This window comes from Salvelinus fontinalis, chromosome 3, assembly GCF_029448725.1.
Source record: "Salvelinus fontinalis isolate EN_2023a chromosome 3, ASM2944872v1, whole genome shotgun sequence".
In the NCBI taxonomy this organism is placed as follows: Eukaryota; Metazoa; Chordata; class Actinopteri; order Salmoniformes; family Salmonidae; genus Salvelinus; species Salvelinus fontinalis.
Window position 1 is genome coordinate 10672915 of NC_074667.1, and position 19411 is coordinate 10692325.

General features: G+C 46.7%; 1 protein-coding gene across 7 annotated transcripts in view; it reads left to right on the top strand.

Annotated features, from left to right (window-relative positions):
- LOC129838445 (ubiquitin carboxyl-terminal hydrolase 34-like) overlaps positions 1-17749 on the top strand; it is a 60664-nt gene extending 42915 nt beyond the window's left edge. For 5 of the 7 annotated variants that reach the window (XM_055905397.1, XM_055905421.1, XM_055905413.1 and 2 more), the window contains exons 57-78: positions 161-235; positions 313-464; positions 825-978; positions 1215-1271; positions 2165-2269; positions 3348-3495; positions 5767-5897; positions 8198-8371; positions 8747-8920; positions 9412-9567; positions 9912-10069; positions 10800-10878; positions 11432-11558; positions 12243-12350; positions 12507-12611; positions 13371-13495; positions 14225-14348; positions 14464-14543; positions 14747-14887; positions 15198-15344; positions 15796-15952; positions 16197-17749. In XM_055905397.1, the coding sequence (XP_055761372.1) occupies positions 161-235; positions 313-464; positions 825-978; positions 1215-1271; positions 2165-2269; positions 3348-3495; positions 5767-5897; positions 8198-8371; positions 8747-8920; positions 9412-9567; positions 9912-10069; positions 10800-10878; positions 11432-11558; positions 12243-12350; positions 12507-12611; positions 13371-13495; positions 14225-14348; positions 14464-14543; positions 14747-14887; positions 15198-15344; positions 15796-15952; positions 16197-16978 (3459 nt within the window). In that variant the 3' untranslated portion in view covers positions 16979-17749. The remainder of the gene's footprint in view (positions 1-160; positions 236-312; positions 465-824; positions 979-1214; positions 1272-2164; positions 2270-3347; positions 3496-5766; positions 5898-8197; positions 8372-8746; positions 8921-9411; positions 9568-9911; positions 10070-10799; positions 10879-11431; positions 11559-12242; positions 12351-12506; positions 12612-13370; positions 13496-14224; positions 14349-14463; positions 14544-14746; positions 14888-15197; positions 15345-15795; positions 15953-16196) is intronic. The other 2 variants (XM_055905403.1, XM_055905439.1) reach the window with 1 other exon arrangement.
- Positions 17750-19411: the final 1662 nt, after the last annotated feature.

A 19411-nucleotide genomic window follows, 5' to 3' on the forward strand; every position in this document is an offset into this window, starting at 1 on the left:
GCTCTCTGAGTACATACATTTTCAGTATGTTTTCTGTGATTCCTGCAGGGTTTGAACCCCATGACCTTGGTATTACCTCACCAAGATACATGGCTAAAAGTGTTTTTAGAGAACACGGTTTTTGCTAACAGTCTGTTTTTCTCTTTTCTCATTCCTCCAGAGTCAGTTCCTTCTGTCCCTACAAGCCATTTCCATCATGGTGCACTTCTACATGGGCACCAAGGGGCCTGAGAACGTAAGTATACGCTAGGTTGTGTGTGTGTGTGTGTGTGTGTTTCTGTGATGGTGTGTGTAATGACCCGGTCACCCCAGCCCCAGGTGGAGGTGCTGTCTGAGGAGGAGGGAGAAGAGGAGGATGAGGAGGAGGACATCTTGTCCCTGGCGGAAGAGAAGTACCGCCCGGCCGCCTTGGAGAAGATGGTAGCTCTCATCGCCCTGCTGGTGGAACAGTCCCGCTCTGAGAGGTAGGGCACTGCCGGGCAGAGACGGCCACGGCACCATTTGGGACGCAGGAAAGGCATATATGGCACAGGGATTTTACCTGCTACTAGCAAAGTGAGATTAGTCAATGTTACTGAACAAGTTGTGTATCACCCAGAACTAGAAAATTGTTGTGACTAGACAATTTGGTATTGTACATTTGCTGGGTCATAGCTTTGGCGCAGGACAACAGTGTTGGTAATACAGCCCTAAAGTTAGCTATAAATACTACCACATACAGCACCCAATTTATTCGCTGTTGTCACTATCAAATCCTCCCTCTTCTTCGTATGCTTAATTTCACCTTCATTCTAATCTCCTTTTCTCCCTCCGTCTCTCTCCAGACACCTGACTCTGTCCCAGAGTGACATGGCAGCCCTGACCGGGGGGAAAGGTTTCCCCTTCCTCTTCCAGCACATCCGAGACGGCATCAACATCAGGCAGACCTGCAACCTCATCTTCAGCCTGTGTCGCTACAACAACCGCCTGGCCGAGCACGTACGTTTAACACGCACGCACACACAAACAAACACGTCAGCGCTGTTAATGGCAGACCCTGGACGTGACCCCACTCTCCGAGTGTCTCGGAGTTGTTGGAATTTGCAAAAAGCACATTTCCAATTTGTATTAATACACACTTTTACATGTTTGAAATAGGACAAATATAAGCACCCACCAAATTATTATTATTATTACATACACAGAGACATCATTTCTCCTGTGTTCTATTCCAGATTGTATCCATGCTCTTCACCTCTATCGCTAAACTGACGCCTGAGGTAAGCACTGATGTGAGAACCTATACTTTTAATACATAATGCTCTCAATCTATAATCCAACTCAATTATTAGTTTGTACAAATCTCAATTTATCCCTTAAATGTTCTCTACTTTCTCTCTCTCTCTCTCGCCGTCCCCTTCTCTCTCTCTCTCTCTCTCTCTCTCTCTCTCTCTCGCCGTCCCCTTCTCTCTCTCTCTCTCGCCGTCCCCTTCTCTCTCTCTCTCGCCGTCCCCTTCTCTCTCTCTCTCTCTCTCTCTCGCCCTCCCCTTCTCTCTCTCTCGCCGTCCCCTTCTCTCTCTCTCTCTCTCTCGCCGTCCCCTTCTCTCTCTCTCTCTCTCTCTCTCTCGCCGTCCCCTTCTCTCTCTCTCTCTCTCTCTCTCGCCGTCCCCTTCTCTCTCTCTCTCTCTCTCGCCGTCCCCTTCTCTCTCTCTCTCTCTCTCGCCGTCCCCTTCTCTCTCTCTCTCTCTCTCGCCGTCCCCTTCTCTCTCTCTCTCGCCGTCCCCTTCTCTCTCTCTCTCGCCGTCCCCTTCTCTCTCTCTCTCGCCGTCCCCTTCTCTCTCTCTCTCGCCGTCCCCTTCTCTCTCTCTCTCTCTCGCCGTCCCCTTCTCTCTCTCTCTCGCCGTCCCCTTCTCTCTCTCTCCGTCCCCTTCTCTCTCTCTCTCGCCGTCCCCTTCTCTCTCTCTCTCGCCGTCCCCTTCTCTCTCTCTCTCGCCGTCCCCTTCTCTCTCTCTCTCGCCGTCCCCTTCTCTCTCTCTCTCGCCGTCCCCTTCTCTCTCTCTCTCGCCGTCCCCTTCTCTCTCTCTCTCGCCTTCCCCTTCTCTCTCTCTCTCGCCATCCCCTTCTCTCTCTCGCTCTCTCTCGCTCTCTCTCTCGCTCTCTCTCTGCCTCTGCATTCCTCTTTTAGGCGGCAAACCCTTTCTTCAAGCTGCTCACCATGCTGATGGAGCTGTCAGGTGGTCCTCCGGGCATGCCTTCCTTCGCCTCATACATACTACAGAGGATCTGGGAGGTACGGTCACACACACTCAAGATAAAATCCAATGTTATTGGTCACATACTTCGTAAACAGCAGGTGTAGACTAACAGTGATCCTTACGGGCCCTTCCCAACAGTTTAGATGGAACAATTATAATAATAGAAGGACTAAATAACGATATTTTGGTGCTGTTAACCCGTGTATATAGCCAAGTCGATGTGCAGGGGTACAAGGTCATTGAGGTAGATATGTACAATGTACATATAGGTAGGGGTCGAGTGACTCGGCAACAGGATAGATAATAAACAGTAGCAGCAGCCTATGTGATGAGTCAAAAGAGTTGGTACAAAAAGGGTCAATGCAGATAGTCCGGGTAGCCATCTAGCAGTTTCCGTACCAAGCGGTGACTCAGCCAGTCAAGATTCTCTCAATGGTGCAGCTGTAGAACTTTGTTGAGAATCTGAGGGCCCATGCCAAATCGTTTCAGCCTCCTGAGGGGCAAGAGGCGTTGTCGCCTTCACGACTGTGCTGGTGTGTGTGGACCATGTTAATTCCTTAGTGAGGAACTTGAAGCTCTCGACCCACGCCACTACAGCCCGTGGATGGGGGCGTGCTCGGCTCTCCGTTTCCTGTAGTCCCTGATCAGCTCCGTTTGTCTTGCCGACACTGCCAGGTCACTAACCCCCCTATAGGCTGTCTTGTCGTCGGTGATCAGGAACTACCACCGTCGTGACGTCAGCGAACTTAATGATGGTGTTGGAGTTAGGCAGTCGTGTGTGAACAGGGATTATAGGAGGGGACTAAGCACGCACCCCTGAGGGGCCCCATTGTTGATGGTCAGCGAAGCGGATGTCTTGTTGCCTACCCTCACCACCTGGGAGCGGCCCGACAGGTTTTCCAGGATCCAGTTGCAAAGGAAGGTGTTCAGTCCCAGGGTCCTTAGCTTAGTGATGGTCTTTGAGGGGGTTCATCAGATTCATTGTTCTTTATCAAGGTACTTCAGTTAAACATCAATGTATCCATCTATTTGTCCTTAATCCACATTATCAAGTTATTTCAGTTGATCTTGATGCCATTGCCAAAAATATTTGTTGTGTGTGTTCTCTCCCAGGTGATAGAGTACAACCCTAGCCAGTGTCTGGACTGGTTAGCGGTGCAGACCCCCAGGAACAAGCTGGCTCACAGCTGGGTGCTGCAGAACATGGAAAACTGGGTGGAGCGCTTCCTACTGGCCCACAACTACCCCCGTGTCCGCACCTGTAAGAACACTTGTGATGTCTTTCTCTGTCTGGAAGTTCTTACTAACTACACTGCAAAAGTATATGGACACCTGCTCGTTGTACATGTCATTCCAAAATCATGGCCAATAATATGGAGTTGGTCTCCCCTTTGCTGCAAAAACAGCCTCTACTCTTCTGGGAACGCTTTCCACTAGATGTTGGAACATTGCTGCGGAGACTTGCTTCCATTCAGCCACGAGCATTAGTGGTGTCGGCCATTGATGTTGGGAGATTAGGCATGGCTCGCAGCGTTCCAATTCATTCCAAACGTGTTCTATGGGGTTGAGGTCAGGGCTCTGTGCAGGCCAGTCAAGTTCTTCCACACCGATCTTGACAAACCATTTCTGTATGGACCTAGCTTTGTGCATGGGGGCATGCTGAAACAGGAAAGGGCCTTCCCAAATTGTTGCCACAAAGTTGGAAGTACGGAATCGTCTAGAATGTAATTGTATGCTGTAACATTAAGCTTTCCCTTCACTGGAACTAAGGGGCCTAACCCGAACCATGAAATACAGCCCCAGACCATTATTCCTCCTCCACCAAACTTTACAGTTGGCACTATGCATTGGGGCAGGTAGCGTTGTCCTGGCATCTGCCAAACCCAGATTAATCCGTTGGACTGCCAGATGATGAATCGTGTTTCATCTCTCCAGAGAACGTGTTTCCTCTGCTCCAGAGTCCAATGGCGACGAGCTTTACACCACTCCACCCGTTGCTTGGCATTGTGCATGGTGATCTTAGTCTTGTGTGTGGTTGCTCGGCCATGGAAACCCATTTTATGAAGTTCCATTAAAAACAGTTATTGTGCTGACGTTGCTTCCAGAGGGCGTTTGGAACTCTGTAGTGAGTGTTGAAACAGAGGACAGACGTTTTTTGCGACCTACGGGCACTCGGTGGTCCTGTTCTGTGAGCTTGTGTGGTCTACCACTTTGCGGTTGAGCCGTTGTTGCTCCTAGACGTTTCCACTTCAAAATAGGGTGCTTTTTGTTCATCATTCTATTTTCCATAGTATCAACGTTCTTATTAAAAAGTGGTGCTGTGCAAGAGTGGCTTTCTTCTCTCCTTCCTGTCTGGTCAGGTTGCCACCGGATACAGGGAGTTAAGAAAAATAAGTGTTTTCTTTCTTTCTTCTGGAATCTTCTGCATACACATTCTCCTCACAGTCCTTATGTAATGATTGCACAGTGAGATCAATGGAAGGTTTCTATAAGTGGGTGAACAATCCAACGCTTGGTGAATTTGGCTTCAGAATTATGGGAAGAACCGAACTCGAAGGATCATAAAGCGACGTCGCTATTGAACTCTGGGCCGCCACAAGCCAGTCATTGTGTGTAGCAGTGATGACCAAGTACATCTTAAATGTATTCAAACTTAAACCTCAGTATAAATGTCCATCGACCAACTTGTTACTGCTTATCAGACACATTTCCACTTGCTGAACACGTACTTCTGAGATGAATGGTGCAGCCTCTTAAGACAACTGTTACATAGTTGCAGTCTAAATTGAGCTGTGGTCTCTCAACCTTTCATTCAACGGAATGAAACAAGAGTATGGTACAAAAGCAGGGGTTTCAGAATAATACCGTTGCCGTCAACAATAACAAAGTTCATTTGAGTAGAGGAGTTGCCCTCACAAGTAAATAAATACAACAGGAAGATGGCGCTGCAACGACGTCTTTGAAAGAAGTCCATAAAGCGAACGTATTAAATAAAGATTTCACTACAACACAACGCCACAGGTATGTGGTGCTTCGACCCCCTGGCCAATCTTGCCTACATCTATCTGATCTTACAGTTGACCGGGGCAGCTCTATCAGGGAAGAAATTTGACCAACTGACTTGTTGGCCCGTCCAACGTTTAAAGTCACTGAGCTGTTCAGTAAGGCCATTCGACTGCCAATGCTTGTCTATGGAGATGAAATGGTTTTATACAGCTGTCAGCAGCGTGTCCACATACTTTTAGATATACAGTGTAGGTTACAAAAGCTCCCCATTAAAACTATGCCCGAAAACAGGTTACAAAAGTGCCCTTTCATCTTGTGTGTTATTTGTTACTCCCTCTCTCGCTTCCATCCCCACCTCTCACAGAGAACCAACCGAGAGCTAGGTACCACTGCACTCATCCCCCATCATTCTCTTCTCGCTCTAGCAAAAGAACGATTGTGTGTAGTTAGCCTGGAAAAATAAAAATGGACAGACATTTAGGCAAACCGCTGCTCTAACTCTTGAGTTCTCCCTCTGTCCCTCTAGCGGCAGCCTACCTCCTGGTCTCCCTGATTCCCAGCAACTCGTTCCGGCAGATGTTCCGCTCCACGCGTTCCCTCCACATCCCCACGCGGGACCTGCCCCTGTCCCCCGACACCACCGTGGTGCTCCACCAGGTACGGTTACACACTGCGATCCTGTCTCCCTGTGTTTTAATAGTGTTGGCTTCTACTCAAGGTACAGACGGACACCGAGCTTGAATAAATCTGCTCAGAGCAGATTTATTCACCCAACTGGATGCGTCAGCAAAATACAACAGGGCCAACGGGGCCGGCGAGCAGGATTAGACGTCCTCCTATGGCTGCAGATTGAGGGCGGCATTTTCTGAGCTAAACTGGCACCAACAAAAACACATAAAACCTCACACAATTCTGCCCTAAAACAATGAAAATTTTTCTCGGCCAGTGGCGTATGGGCTTTTTAGGTGACTGCTGATGCCGCCCTGTGATAAGCAGTGCCCACCTTGTCAAAGACGGGGGGGGGGGGGCGTAAAATATTTTTCTTGTCCATTCCCAGCGTGCTTCTCCAGGGTGCTATTGCAGAGATGCGGCCCTCCATCAACGTTCGGTCAAAAATAAAATCTAACGCAAATCATGTAGCCGATAAAGCATATGGTAGAATGAGTACGTGGCCTTTTCTGTAGTCTACAGGCTGCAGATAAAATTTGGACAATTTATTAAGACGGACACTTTTTACATCATGCAGGTTCCTCTGATCAAACTAAATTGCACCCAATCAAACCAAAAATACTCTGTCACATTAACAAACGACATGTCCTTAACAGGACAGGTCAAAGTAAAATGGACAGTATAGAATCTACTATCACAACTGCTAGTTTCACCCTATTGTCATGATCAGTGTATCTGTACATTTTTGACAAGTTGCGAAAAATTCAAATATTTCCTGTTGTGCAAACACATTGCAAATAGGCTCACGATAACTCCTGATAAAGTTGGGTGGCTGTTATTCGGAGCTTAAATAGCCAAATTGATTAGTCACAGGAATCGCGACTAATAAACCCAATGCAACGGCCTGTTTTACAAATGGTGGGTCTACCACGTGTATGGGTTTTCATAAAATTCCATGGCTGGCAGACATGGTAGGCTGCACCCCAGTAAGCCAGCAGCACACCACCCTGCATCCCACTGAAGGCTTGCTTCTGAAGCTAAGCAGGGTTGGTCCCTGGATGGGAGACCAGATGCTGCTGGAAGTGGTGTTGGAGGGCCAGTAGAGGAGGCACTCTTTCCTCAGGTCTAAAGAAAATAGCAGGGACCCTGCCCTGTGTAAGGTGCCGTCTTTTGGATGGGACATTAAACGGGTGTTGTGACTCTGTGGTCACTAAAGATCCCATGGCACTTATTGTTAGAGTAGGGGTTTTAACCCCGGTGTTCTGGCTAAATTCCCAATCTGGCCCTCATGCCATCACGGCCACCTAATCATCCCCAGCTTACAATTGGCTCATTCATCCCCTGTAACTATTCCCCAGGTCGTTGCTGTAAATGAGAATGTGTTCTCAGTCAACTTACCTGGTAAAATAACGGTAAAATAAAAGCTTGAGCCGACGTCTTTTGGACTTTTTTTTTGTCTCGCCTAATGTTGCAGAAAGGCAAGGACCGACCTTGCGTGCAAGTTACACAAGCATATATATTTATACCCCGACTAGGCAGATTTCCTAAGATAAACAATTAGTTTCTGTTGCTGGGCGGAAACTAGGTCTGTGCCTCTTTGTTGGTGTCCAGAACCTTTTGTGTCTGTGTGAGAGAGCGCGCTGTAGTTAGTGTCGTTGGGGCCCCTCTGGTCCCCCACAGATGTTTCCTCCCTCTTCAACACTTGGTCTCGCATAGTTTCTGAGGTGGAACTCAACATCAAACTTGGCTTAACATCAACCCGACTGTTGCTGTCTTACCTACTTCCTTAGAATGTTAATATACAGCACTCACAGAGTGTGACCTGAGACCGACACTTTGTACGTCCCCTTGCCGCTACAATAACACACAAGCTCCAACAACCTAACCCATAACAAGATTACTACCACTAATGAGATAATTATACCATTTTAAATGGGCTCAGGTCAAACGGTGTCCATCATTAGTGACAACGTTTCGACCAATCAGGTCTCGGCAATAATAACCATTTCCTGGTATTTTCTGATCACCTTCTCAGACTTTGGATGATATCTTCTATTTCGAAGACTTCAAGGACTGATATTTTATTGATACTGGGATTAGTGGATTTAATTTACAACCTATAAAGGAGACTTACTGTATCTTTTAAAGAAATGGTATTGTTCATGTACAACGATTTAGATTGAAGTGTCTGTGTTTCATAGGAGCTGTTTTGACGTTATGTTTATTTTGTATGGAAATTGAAAAATACAGAGTAATAGCTCCAATCTTTTCCTTGGCTCCTGTACCAGGTGTACAACCTGCTTCTGGGCCTGCTGGGCCGGGCCAAGCTGTACGTGGACGCGGCGGTGCATGGGACCACCAAGCTGGTGCAGTACTTCAGCTTCATGACCTACTGTCTCATCTCCAAGACGGAGAAGCTCATGTTCTCCGGTTACTTCATGGACCTGTGGAACCTCTTCCAGGTGAGGGGGGGGGGGGGGTGAAAGGGCTTTGTTTGCGTTGGGAAGAGTTGAATGTGATAAATTGGACTAGCATTATATTTGCATATTATTCATAGAAGTCATTAGAAGTCTGTTTGTGTATTCACTGCACTACACTATAATAAATACAGGTATTTAGTACACCTCAAAGCGTACACTTCAAATAAAAAAAATGAAGCATATTAACTACTTTTAGATTTGTTTGCTTCCTTTTTCTCTTCCTCTGTGGTGTGTTCACCTATACACACCTTACTGAAGAATAACGCGAGTGATGGTAATGAAATAAGTGAGCTGCAGTAAGCACACTTCTCTGATCTTCCTCCATGTTAACCCCCCCCCCCCCCCTCACTCTCTCAGCCCAAGCTGTCTGAACCAGCCATCGCCACTAACCACAACAAACAGGCCCTGCTCTCCTTCTGGCACAACGTGTGTATGGAGTGTCCCGAGAACGTCCGGCTGGTCGTCCAGAACCCCGTGGTCACTAAGAACATCGCCTTCAACTACATCCTGGCCGACCACGACGACCAGGAGGTAGAAATAATAGATATAGCTGCAGAGATACCCTAATTATTAAAAAAATAATATATCTAGCTGCGAGCAGAGGCAACGAGGTCCTAGCAATAGAAACAGTACCACTTGGTCAACCGTTGGGAAGCATGACACTAAAATGGGCAAAGGCGATACCCATCTGAAGCATGATTCTACCTCCAATAGGTGATGAGTTGTGTAGTGCATGTTTGCCACAACAGCTACCATGCTACTGCCACAGACCGCTGTCCATTCCAACTTAATGTTTACCAAATTCCCTGCCCCTACGTCCAACAGTTCAGTAGTTTTAACCTTCGGTGCAAAGAAGCGCCTTCGACTGGCGTAGAGCGGCAGTCTCTGAAACCCAACTTTATCTTCGCTGTTTATCCCAGGAACAAGTGGTAAATGTGAAAATGTTACTAGCAGGAACACAACCGTCAAAGAAAGGTGGGCCAGTCGCTAGAGGCGAGTCTGAACGCCTGCTTTCCCAACAGGTGGTGCTGTTCAACCGGGGCATGCTGCCGGCGTACTACGGCATCCTGAGGATGTGCTGCGAGCAGTCGCCCGCCTTCACCCGCCAGCTGGCCTCGCACCAGAACATCCAGTGGGCCTTCAAGAACCTGACGCCGCACGCCAGCCAGTACCCAGGGGTGGGTGGTCTGACTGACTCTGTCCCTTTGTGTATAATGGGAAGATTCCCTGATTTGACTGGGTGCTGGTGTGTGTTGTCTATCCGTGTGACTGTCAGGCTATCTGTTTTCTCTCTTACTGCCTCACCCCTCTGTTATACTGCCTATGTATATGACCCCATCAGGCATGTGCCCTGTCTAGAAACATCCCATAGGCACTTCATGAAGAGATCAGATGGGTAATAGTGGGGGCTAGGCCTCTGAGATGTTTCTAGATGGCCTCTCTGACTCCTGTATGAGGTTGATTTGAGTTTGTCTCTGTTGAATCTCTGACCACTGTCTGGTGTGTGTTTGTCCCCCTGCAGGCGGTGGAGGAGCTGTTCAACCTGATGCAGCTGTTTGTGGCCCAGCGGTCTGACATGAGGGAGGAGGAGCTGGAGGACGTCAAGCAGTTTAAGAAGACCACCATCAGCTGCTACCTCCGCTGTCTGGACGGCCGCTCCTGCTGGACCACACTCATCAGGTAACACACAGAGAGAGGAGGTCTCGCGCGCGGCAGAGAGAGGAGGTCTCGCGCGCGGCAGAGAGAGGAGGTCTCGCGCGCGGCAGAGAGAGGAGGTCTCGCGCGCGGCAGAGAGAGGAGGTCTCGCGCGCGGCAGAGAGAGGAGGTCTCGCGCGCGGCAGAGAGAGGAGGTCTCGCGCGCGGCAGAGAGAGGAGGTCTCGCGCGCGGCAGAGAGAGGAGGTCTCGCGCGCGGCAGAGAGAGGAGGTCTCGCGCGCGGCAGAGAGAGGAGGTCTCGCGCGCGGCAGAGAGAGGAGGTCTCGCGCGCGGCAGAGAGAGGAGGTCTCGCGCGCGGCAGAGACAGAGAGAGCGAGAGAGAGGAAAACGCACACACAACTAGCGAAGGGAAGAACGTGCTCTCTCACACTTGCCACCAGGGTCATGTTCATAAGGCACCACAAGGAAGAAAAAGGACTGAAACGGGGACTACCTGGAATTGTCCAATAGGACATAATCATTTGTTGCAAAACGTTTTAAAACATTTTCCATTGCATGCCCTAATGAACACGGCCCAGATACAAAGCATCTGCAGAGTTTTAAAATATGAACACACAGCAACTTAACCAGGGAAATGTCTGATGCATTTTTAGAGAATCATATGGGCACTGCCTTTCATTTGAAATGAAAGCTATGTGAACTCCAGTATATGTCTATGATATAATGTATCTGGTGTTTTGTGTCCTCCCTCCCAGTGCCTTCCGTGTGTTATTGGAGAACGATGAGGACCGACTGCTGGTGGTCTTCAACAGAGGACTCATCCTCATGACAGAGGTACGACGAGACATTCTGCACACATTTACTAATTATGGTCATTAGGCTAATATTGAACCATTTATACATTGCGTCATAATTTAGAGTTTTAGGAAAGTGGGGTTGGGGGTAGACTCGTCACATTTCCAAGTCTCGTTCATCACTCGGCTAGCGGAAATCAAGTTTTGGTTGGTGCTAACGGGTTCAAAATGTAAATAATATGAGCGTTTAATGTAGTTTATGTCCAATATAAGAGATTTTAGATCTTTTTTAAAGTTTCTCAAAGTAAAGGGTGTCCATAGAGGTTCATCATGACATCAGCTGTTACATAAATCCTGACCTGTCACTTGACATGCCCCTCCCCCCCTCTCTCTCCATCCTGCAGTCATTCAACACCCTGCAAATGATGTTAGTAGTTTGTGAGAGTTTCTTCATTGTGAACTGTATCCAGTAAAATAATATTTTACTGTAAAATGTAGGAACGTTAAGTGTCAATGTAGGTTTAATTTCAAACAAACCGTTGCCTGTCATTTGACGTGCTCTCGCTCTCTCGCTCTCTCTCCACTTCCTGCAGTCGTTCAACACCCTGCACATGATGTACCACGAGGCCACAGCGTGTCATGTGACGGGGGACCTGGTGGAGCTGCTGTCCATCTTCCTGTCGGTACTCAAGGCCACGCGGCCCTATCTGCAGCGCAAAGGTCAGCGAAAGCTACCCTCCCCCTCCTCTCTGGATGTTGTAACTTTAATGGGTTACAGAGTTCATGTTTACAGTTCATTCATTGTGCTCTATCTCAAGATATTTTATTTGAGTTGTTTTTATTTTTCAGTTACATATGTAAGAGTAAAATTGTATTAGAATTCATGTGATGGAGATTGAGAGAACTATGTATATGTTTCTGTTGTATAAATTAGTATTGGATTACGCTATTGACTGCAAGTACCAGAATGCCTTGCGACAGGAAGTAGTAAAAAAAAAAAGAGAACATGCCAGTTATGTGACAAGTATCCTGGCTTTTGCTAGGAACTTTCTTTTATTGTTTTGTAGAATCTAAAGTGGTAAAATTTGAACAAGTATTATTACTAAAAATAAGCTTTCATGCCACAACCGACGTCCCGGGTCATTACTTTGAAGATATTTATTCTATACTGACCACCTACCTTGTAGCAAAACCTAATTTTCAAGTCAAATGTTCTGTCTCCCATTGACATCAATGCATGACTAATGACTAAGAGAACATTTGACTGAAGTGAAAGTTAGGATTCACCCCCTTGTGAATAAGCCCTGTGTCCTTGCCTTTTTGTTAACTAGAGCTCAATGACTTGCATTTTATTTAAGGACCCTGATGTAAAGTCTCTGTATAACCTCTGTTGTTCTCCTGTAGACGTGAAGCAGGCTCTTATCCAGTGGCAGGAGAGGATCGACTTTGCCCACAAGCTGCTCACCCTCCTCAACTCCTACAGCCCCCCGGAGCTCCGCAACGCCTGCCTGGGTACGAACACACACACACACACCGTTTGGATAATATTTGAACACATTTCCCCTCTAAACTATTCCACATCGTATATACAATAGACCTTTGGAACAATTCCAATCGCTCGATGTGATGTCACTAGTAGTTCCTGTGTATGTCTGTTCCCTCGTCCAGATGTTCTGAAGGAGCTGGTCCTGTTGAGTCCCCATGACTTCCTGCACACGCTGGTGCCCTTCCTGCAGCACAACCACTGCACCTACCACCACAGCAACATCCCTAGTGAGTCCCCCTCCAACTGCTACACTAACAACATATGCACCTCAATTGGGCCGACCAACCAGTGCTCCCGCACATTGGCTAACCGGGCTATCTGCATTGTGTCCCACCACCCGCCAACCCCTCTTTTTACGCTACTGCTACTCTCTGTTCACCATATATGCATAGTCACTTTAACCATACCAACATGTACATACTACCTCAATCAGCCTGACTAACCGGTGTCTGTATATAGCCTTGCTACTCTTATTTTCAAATGTCTTTTTACTGCTGTTTTATTTCTTTACTTACCCACACACACACACACATACCTTTTTTTCGCACTATTGGTTAGAGCCTGTAAATAAGCATTTCACTGTAGGGTCTACACCTGTTGTATTCGGCGCACATGACAAATAAACTTTGATTTGATCATGAGGACCAACACAAGCAATCATGAAAATAATAATGATGATTTAATAATACTACACAGTTCACATATTATATGTAGCAGCATGCTATCCCAAGGACCCTGGCTCTGTCTGTAACCTCCGGCATGCACTAGGAGAACCAGAGTACCAGGGAGTCTGACTGTCCTGGCCTCTCCGTGCCCGAGGCAGTCTCTCAAATGTCCTACAGATATCGAGAAAGAAAATAAACATGCACTTTTTTTATTTTTTTTCAAATCTCCCGTTGACGTAAATGTTGCTGTAGATTTGCGTAAAGACCAGGTAGGATTTGTCCCTCTGTGATTCGTCTGAATGTGACTGTCTCTTTGTGCAGTGTCCTTTGGGCCTTACCTGCCCTGCAGAGAGAACATCAAGCTGATGGGAGGCAAGAACAACATCCGGCCTCCCAGACCTGAACTCAACATGTGCCTCCTGCCTTCCATGGTGGAGACCAGCAAGGTGTGTCTCTCTGAATAGTACCACTGCTTTGTGTCTCTTGGCCGGTTCGTCAGTTTCTTAACATGAAGACCGTCTTTGGCACGAAGCTCATCTTAAGTATTGATGGTAGTTGACAGACCAGTGGTCTTAATGCCGAAGAGGATCTTTGTTTCTGGGTAGATTGTTCTCGATAGCTTACCTGGTGTCTTGTCTTAAGTGAAATCGGTCCTACCTGGTTAAAAGAATGGTTGGGTAAGTGGAAACGGTGCCCGATAGTGCCACAACTGAAGTTTCCTCTGGGGGAAATGACACGGTTTATGTGTACGTGTTTCTTCAGTTCTTCAGTTCAAGGTCTGTTCATTCCGTGTGTATGTTTGCGCTGGTGTGGTCTTGCTGTCGTTGAGAAGGATCATCAACTTCCATCTCTCTCCTCTCTCTCTCTCTCTTTCCTCTCTCTCTCTCCTCCTTTCTCTTTCTCCTCTCTTTCTCCTCTTTCTCCTCTTTCTCTCTTTCCTCTTTCTCTCTTTCCTCTCTTTCTCTCTTTCTCCTCTTTCTCCTCTTTCTCTCTTTCTCTCTTTCTCTCTTTCCTCTTTCTCTCTTTCTCTCTTTCCTCTTTCCTCTTTCCTCTCTTTCTCTCTTTCTCTCTTTCCTCTCTTTCCTCTCTTTTCTCTCTTTCTCTCTTTCCTCTCTTTCTCCTCTCTTTCTCTCTTTCCTCTCTTTCTCCTCTCTTTCTCCTCTCTTCTCTCTCAGGGTAAAGATGAGGTGTATGACCGGATGCTCCAAGACTATTTTCTGTCCTACCACCAGTTCATCCACCTGCTGTGTCGAGTCGCCATCAACTGCGAGAAGTTCACGGAGACCCTTGTCAAACTGAGTAAGTGGGGGTTTGTGTGTGGATGCATTTCTAATGTTTCTATATCTAATGACCTAAGAGGCTGTGTGGTTGTGTATCTGGGGTCTTCAATATGACCATATCTCTCTGACTCCAGGTGTCCTGATAGCGTACGAGGGCTTGCCTCTGCACTTGGCCCTCTTCCCCAAGCTGTGGACGGAGCTTTGCCAGTCTCAGGTAAATAACAGACACTTCCACATACGCACACACTTTAACACACACTTTAACACTCACTCAAATACAGTCACTCACACTATTTCTCTCTCACTTGCAAACACACTTAACACGCATCTAAATCTACAAACACACTTAACACGCATCAAAATCTACAAACACACTAATTGTACATTGTCACTGACCTCTCCTATGCTGTTCTGTAGTCAGCCCTGGCTAAGACGTGTGTGAAGCTTCTGTGCGAGGACCCGGCGTTCGGCGAGTACATCAAGTGCATCCTAATGGATGAGAGGACCTTCCTCAACAACAACATGGCCTACTCCTTCCTCACCTGCTTCCTGCACAAGGTAGCCATCTTGGAGCCATCGCTACCATCCGTTTATTTCAACGCTGACAGCCTCTGCTTTAGCCCGTTTTATAGCCTATCATTTCATTTATGCATCCAATGACGAAGTGCACCCTTTACCAAGGTTTCATGCGTAGCCTGAGTCCCAGATCTGTTTTGCCGTCTTGTCAACTTCAAATGACCCCAATGATGGTGGCAAGACTGCATAATCTGATCTGGGACTCAGGCTAACCCCTTGCTACTTTAAATACCAAGTTGATGTGCCTTGCGAGTGCATGCCCGTAAGTGTGTGTTTGTGTGTCCTCTCTCAGGTCCAGAGCCAGGTGCTGTCAGGCCCCAGCTGCGCCAACCTGATCAGTCTGCTGGTGACCAACCTGCTGAACGAGTACCACAGCCTACAGCCTGAGCTGGCCTCGCACCGCCTGGAGCTGATCAAGACCAGCGGCCTCCTCAACGCTGTCAGTACCCCTTATTCATGCACTGTTCGTGCATTATTCACATTCTGATCATACACTATTAGTGCCTTATTCACATTCTGTTAATGCACTATTTACGTCTTATTCACATTCTGTTAATGCACTATTTACGTCTTATTCACTTTCTGTTAATGCACTATTCACGTCTTATTCACTTTCTGTTAATGCACTATTCACGTCTTATTCACTTTCTGTTAATGCACTATTCACGTCTTATTCACTTTCTGTTAATGCACTATTCACGTCTTATTCACTTTCTGTTAATGCACTATTCACGCCTTATTCACTTTCTGTTAATGCACTATTCAGGCCTTATTCATGCTGTAATCGTTAATTCCATAGTCATGCCTTACTAGATTGTCATTCCCTGTTCAAATGCTATTCTCTACTAAATAATCACTGTTCTTTTGTCCCTCTCCCTCCCTCTCTTCAGGACCTGCGAGCGTTGGCGTTGATGTTGTCCATACACACCCCCCAGGCGATGGACCCAGCTCTGGGTCCGGCCCTGCAGGAGTTGCTGTCCAAGTGTAGCGCCTGTGTGCAGCAACGCAGCGCGCTCGAACAGGAGGCCAAGGACCGCAAGGCCAAAGGTACGACACAGACTCATGCATACAGTATACTGTCACAAACATGAAACATTTAAACGCTTTGATGGTAGTCAAGTGTGGTGTCCCTTTCAGCCTATTGTCACATAATAGTGTAAGCAGATAACAGGGTTGGACTCTGTATCATTTAAACTCGTTGGGAAATGTTGAATTGAAGTTGAAAATGCTAATGCTGGTAGTACCTGTACACAGATGTGAAGGTTAATCACCGGAGTTTCTTCTCTCTCAGCGGAGGAAGAGGGCGCCACCCCAGTGAAGCGCCGGCGGATGAGTAGCGACGACGGCCCTGGGGAGGGCACCAGCGCCGGCACCAGCACCGGGGGTGTGACTGTTTCCGGACCCACCTGCGCTGCCTCCACCTCCTCCTCCCTCCCCCCATGTGTCGAGCTGAAGCCGGAGCACCAGGAGGCACTGACTCCCACCAGCACCTCGGACACAGAGACGAGGGACTCCTCGTCCCTCATCGACCCGGGAACCGAGCACGACCCGCCCTCACCGGATCCTACCGCTGCCACCAGTTGCAGCCAACCCCCAGGGGATGCCTCGCCCAAGGAGGAGAAGATGGAGGCTTCCTCTTCCTCGTCGTCCTCATCATCATCCTCTTCCTCCCTCCCGGAGACGGGAGAGTTGTCGTACGGCGGCAGCGGACAGGGAGGGGAGGAGCCGCAGTCGTCTCAGACTCAGCAGGCAGCCATGGCAGGAGCGGAGGAGGAAGAGAGGAGGGAAGCAACGGCGGCAATGGATGAGACAAAGGAGGAGAGGGAGACGGGCTCTAAGACTTGCGGAGGCTCGGCCGCCCTGGCCTCGGAGGACCTGGCCTTCCCATCTGCCCTGGGGCTAGCAGGAGAGGGGCCAGAGGTCCCAGGGTGCAGTAGCCACGCCCCCTCGCAGGCTCTGACAAACTCGGCCCCGCCTCCGGACACGCTGGAAATGCTCTACAGGACAGTGGAGGCCACTATCGCCGTGGTTACAAAACTATCTGGGAAAGGGCCCTGCTCCGCCTCCTCGTGACATCACCATTATTGCTGTCAGCACCATGAGCCCTTTTAATATCTTTTTTTGTCTGTTATTTCTTTTCTTTAAATGAATTATGCTCTTTTGTTTAACACTTTTCTTTCTCTGTTTTCATCCTTTTGTTTGTCGTTTCCCTTTTCTGTGTGTTGCGTTGGCCTCTGCTGATGTGCTTCTATCGATTGGCTCTTGTGCTCTGGTATGTCACGTGATCTCTCCTCTCCGGCTTCAATGACAGATGGCGCTAGACGGCATGCTCCCAAATGACTAAACATGCTCAGCCGCCGATCCATTGGACGAAAAGATCAAGTTATAAAAAAAACTATAGCACATTTTTTCTAAGGGCAAAAAGAAAGTTTTTTTTAAACTGATTTCTGAGTTCTTTTTGAAGTGATTTATTTGTTTGAGGTTGCTGTAACGGGGAAAGGTTTACAGAAATGTTAGTCTCTTCTGTATGAAATTTAATTTTATTGCATTTTTACTCTGTATAAAATGGTGTCCTCTGTGCCAGTTTTGTACTTTATGAAAGAGGCAAAAGTTGCCTTGCTTTTTTCTGTGGTTAATATCCAAACTAAGTTTACCTGTACATTAAAAAAGAACCACAAGAAACTTGATTCTGTAAAGAATCTTCTCTAGTTGTTGCCTGGCGGTGTATATGAAAACGATATATATATATATATATATATATATAAAACTTTATATATATATATAATGGTGCTTTATTTGACACGATATCTGTGGGTGAAATAAAGCAGACTTGGTGTGACAGTTGGAGCTTTATTTTATTTACTGAAAATACATTCCATATTGTCCTTCTAGCTTCTGGATTTATTCATTTTTTTCTTTCAATATAGAATAAATTGTAATATGAATAATTATGAACTGAAAACTACAATGAGCTATGATAAGTTTTTCTATAGCATCCTCAAACATCCTGGAGTAAATCAGATTGATTTAGCAATGTGATTGACTTATTGTTTTAAGGATCCCCCATACATCCTTTTAATTAAAAAAAAAAAAAAAAAAAAATCTTTAAACTTTATTTAATTAGGCAAGTCAGTTAAGAACATTCTTATTTACAATGACGGCATAGGAACAGTGGGTTAACTGCCTTGTTCAGAGGAAGAACGGCAGATATTTACCTCGTCAGCTTGGTGATTTGATCTAGTAACCTTTCAGTTACTGGCCCAACGCTCTAACCACTAGGCTACCTGCCTCCCCAAGCCTTCACCGTGGTTGTAAGGTTTACTAGAATGTTTCCAGACATATTCCGCTATGCGTTACACTGCTGAAGAACCACAATCATTTTAATTGAACCTTGTCTTTATCAAATCAAATGTATCCTATTTAGATGGAGTATGTTTTCAAGAGAAACCTGGTCCTTAGACTGCAGCAGTTTTGAGAGAGGTATTTGGGGAAACTGCGACACAAAATGGCCGCTATTATTAGCTCTGCTCTTGTTTTTTTTTACTCCGTCTGGTTTTACTTACTTTATGTTTCCCAATCCTGGTCTTGAGAGACCTGTGTGTGTGATGTTTTTTTTTTTTTTTTATCATAACCATCCTCTGTTAAATTTGTGTTGATTTGTTACAGGGTACTGAAGACCAGTTTACACAGGGACCCTTCGGGCAGGTGTGTAACTTGCGGCGCAACGGGTCAATTTGAACCCCCCAATAATATGTCATGTTTAGTTTGATTTCCTACTGTAAAGCGCCAAGCAGCTACATGCTTTCTTGCTTTGCACCACAGAATCAGTTCCTTGTTTTATGATCGTATCTTCCCCACTGCCAAATATGCTTTTGGCTGCGCACGGTCCAAGGGGCGCCGGCCCATTGTAAGCCCAGAAATGCGCACAGTGCAGTATAGGCTACACTCGAATGTTCCAAAATGCAATTGGCGGGAGCCGTTCTAAAAAGCGCACCGTATGTCAGTGGTTTTATGTGACCGAGATGAGCATTCAGAAAGAGGGGAGATCTAAAGATGCAACAGCTAGCATGGGTTGCTAGTATGACTAGGATTGTCTTGGGCTGCTGGACTATGAATTAAAGTTGATAGAAACCCAATAGAACATGCTAGAAATGCTGGTTTCCGTGGCATAAGGATCTGTTTATAAAATCATTCCCTCAATATTTTATGGTCAGATTTTTTGCTAGGCTACTTTGGAACAAGGTAAGACCTCAAAATGACATACAACCTCCAGGTTTTAAACAATTACGTTTATGGTTAAATTGTTTTAAAATGCTGATTGCCTCCGTTCAGATTTCACAGTGGTTGTGGTTGATGTTGTTCTCGCAGCTCTTGTGACCATTTTGTCCCGAACGAACCGTGCCTTGAGTATGTCAACAGTTAATTATCTTACATTATATTTGTCAAACATGACTGCCTTTAAGCCTTTTTATGTAATTAAAAGTTTGTCTATATTTTCTGACGCCT